This window comes from Populus euphratica, unplaced genomic scaffold, assembly GCF_000495115.2.
Source record: "Populus euphratica unplaced genomic scaffold, PopEup_1.0 scaffold312.1, whole genome shotgun sequence".
NCBI lineage: Eukaryota > Viridiplantae > Streptophyta > Magnoliopsida > Malpighiales > Salicaceae > Populus > Populus euphratica.
The window spans coordinates 367822-370652 of record NW_011500071.1 but is presented as its reverse complement, the minus strand read 5'-3'; the positions used below and the strand labels follow the sequence as shown (position 1 = coordinate 370652).

The window sequence follows — 2831 nt, the reverse complement described above, 5'->3', positions numbered from 1 at the left end:
TAAAAAGCATAAAAATAACATATTTTATTAAAATCATAAAAATAAATCAATAAAAAAATTCAAAATAAAAATAACATATTTTGTTTTCTTATTAATAATCTCTTAATTTTTTAATAAAATCATGATTTTTTTATTATAAACACTATTTTTAAATAAAAATATATTATGATTTCAAAAGGAAGTTTTTTAAAAAATATTAATATTTTTTTAATATTTTGTATTTGATTAAAGGAAAAAAAACTAATAAAAAATATAAAACATCCATCACAAAACTTAAAGAAAGTTTATTTCCATTGAATATTCATGAGGAATCTTTTTTTGCATGGTAGGTATATAGTCATTTTCGGTCGCATCCATCACAAAAATCCAGAGGCCAAATTCTTTAAAAGGAATCTGGTAGAATATATTAAAAAGCCTGTATTTTTGCCCAATTGTCAATTTCGGTCCCTGCATTTTCAGTTTTCATCAACAATAAAATTGGATTTGTTTTTGCAAAATTGAGATTTTATTTTGACATCACAATAATAGAAAACTAATTAAATCAAATTATCAACCAAAAATACCAGCTCATGTAGTGTATAAGGAAGCAATTAAAAAAATTATTTTAATATATTAATAAAAAAATAATCCTAAATCTGAATACCACTGCGCCTCATACTTAAGCAGGCAAAGGTTTTAGACTTCGTAATTTACAAGGCGTTTTTTTATCCACATACACTTTTAATAAAATAAAATCGTTGGTTTCTGCACTGGTTTTTTCTCTGAACAACTACTCCAACAGATTCCAAACAAGATGCCGCCGGAAGGGGAGCTCCGATACCGATCACCGCCACCAACAGATTCCACCACCACAATAGACGACGAGGAGGGCTGGGTGTGGGCCCAGATAAAAGCGGAAGCGAGGCGCGACGCCGAGTCAGAGCCAGCTTTGGCAAGCTACCTATATTCGACAATTCTGTCTCACTCGTCATTAGAGAGGTCGCTCTCCTTTCATTTAGGAAACAAGCTCTGCTCTTCAACGCTTCTCTCAACTCTCTTGTACGATCTCTTCCTCAACACTTTCACTTCAGACCCTGGCCTTCGCGTCGCTGCTGTTGCTGACCTTCGAGCCGCACGTGCTCGTGACCCTGCTTGCGTTTCTTTCTCTCACTGCCTCCTCAATTACAAAGGTTTCTTGGCCTGCCAGGTAAACTATTCCCAACTAACCAACTAAATAACCTTTTTCTTGATAGTCGTACTGTTTTACTTTCACTTTTAATTGATTTTAATTTTATAATTTTGTCAGGCTCATCGAGTTGCTCACAAGTTGTGGAATCAGTCTCGTAGGCAACTGGCGTTGGCTTTACACTCTCGAATCTCTGATGTTTTTGCTGTTGATATACACCCAGCAGCCAAGATTGGCAAGGGTATCCTTTTTGATCACGCTACTGGTGTGGTGATTGGTGAAACAGCAGTGATTGGTAATAATGTCTCCATTTTGCATCATGTTACACTTGGAGGAACAGGGAAAGCCTGTGGGGATCGCCACCCCAAGATTGGTGACGGAGTGTTGATTGGAGCAGGTGCCACCATTTTGGGGAATGTAAAGATTGGGGAAGGAGCAAAGATCGGAGCAGGCTCAGTAGTGCTAATTGATGTGCCCCCTCGAACCACTGCGGTTGGAAATCCTGCAAGGTTAGTGGGAGGAAAGGAAAAACCAGCTAAGCATGAGGAATGCCCTGGAGAGTCCATGGATCATACTTCATTTATCTCTGACTGGTCAGATTATATTATTTGATTGGTTTTGCTCCATACTTGTCTCTTGTTTGTTACTGCAGCTACTTTACTAATAATGCTCCTTGTTCGGTTGGTTTTGAGCAGCGTGGTATGCCTCTTTATCTATAATTATGCATGTTTGTATTGAACAACGACTATAATGAAGAACCTTGTCATATTTTTATCTTTCGAGTTCTTCAATTATTTGATGTGGTTTTAGATTAGCTATGATATATCCAGATTCAGTAACAACTAATTGCAGGTTCATTTTTTTAACAATTTTATTCTTAAGTAGCTATAGAACTGCAGTACCATACATAGCATGCTAAGAGTATGTCTTCTATGGACTATGAAATGTAACCTCCAGCTTTAATTTATACAGGGAAAAAAAAAAACTTTAAACCATCCAAAATCTTGATAAGGTTCTGCTAAACACAGTATGCCAAGAGTAGGCCTTTTTAAACAAATAATAATAATAATAATAATTTGATGGATAAAACTAGCTACAGACCTGCAGTACCAAACATACAATGTCCTTCTTGAATGTTTTTTATTTCATTATACTTTAGATATTTTTAGCAACCTGGCTGAAAACAGTTCTTTGGATTGTTTGAGCAGGCCCAGTGTTTGCCATCATAATTTTGAAACCCGGCCTGACAGGTCGATCTGGATTTAAAACCAGTCCAAATCTAGGTAAAAACCTGTTAAGAAGTTGGCCAGGCAAAACTTAGTTGACCTGGAAACCGAGCTATCCAAGTAAACTTGGCTGAGACCCACACACATAAATATGAATTGAAGGTATTTTGGCCTTTTAAAAGGCCGAAACAGTTCTTTGGATTGTTTGAGCAGGCCAGTGTTTGCCACCATAATTTTGAAACCCAGCCCGACAGGTTAACCTAGATCTAAAACCAGTCCAGATCTAGATAAAAACCTGTTAAGGAGTTGGCAGGCGAAACCTAGTTAACCTGGAAACCGAGTGACCCAAGTAAACTCGGCTGAAACCCACACACATAAATATGAATTGACGGTGTTTTGGCCTTTTAAAAGGCTACTTGCTGACAGTCCCAACCACCGCA

General features: G+C 36.9%; 1 protein-coding gene across 1 annotated transcript; it reads left to right on the top strand.

The window, feature by feature from the left end:
* The first annotated feature begins 650 nt into the window (after window positions 1-650).
* LOC105108477 (serine acetyltransferase 5-like) lies at window positions 651-1942 on the top strand. The gene is made up of 2 exons (XM_011002800.1): window positions 651-1186; window positions 1286-1942. Exons 1-2 carry the CDS (start codon window positions 794-796, stop codon window positions 1775-1777), a joined length of 885 nt encoding a protein of 294 aa, XP_011001102.1. The 5' UTR covers window positions 651-793; the 3' UTR covers window positions 1778-1942.
* Window positions 1943-2831: the final 889 nt, after the last annotated feature.

What these genes read in the sequence shown, in the direction of transcription:
- LOC105108477 (XM_011002800.1), top strand. Translation starts at nt 794, where the DNA reads ATGCCGCCGGAAGGGGAGCTCCGATACCGATCACCGCCACCAACAGAT. An exon ending in AAGGTTTCTTGGCCTGCCAG is followed by an intron (nt 1,187 to 1,285) that starts GTAAACTATTCC and finishes TAATTTTGTCAG; the next exon opens with GCTCATCGAGTTGCTCACAA.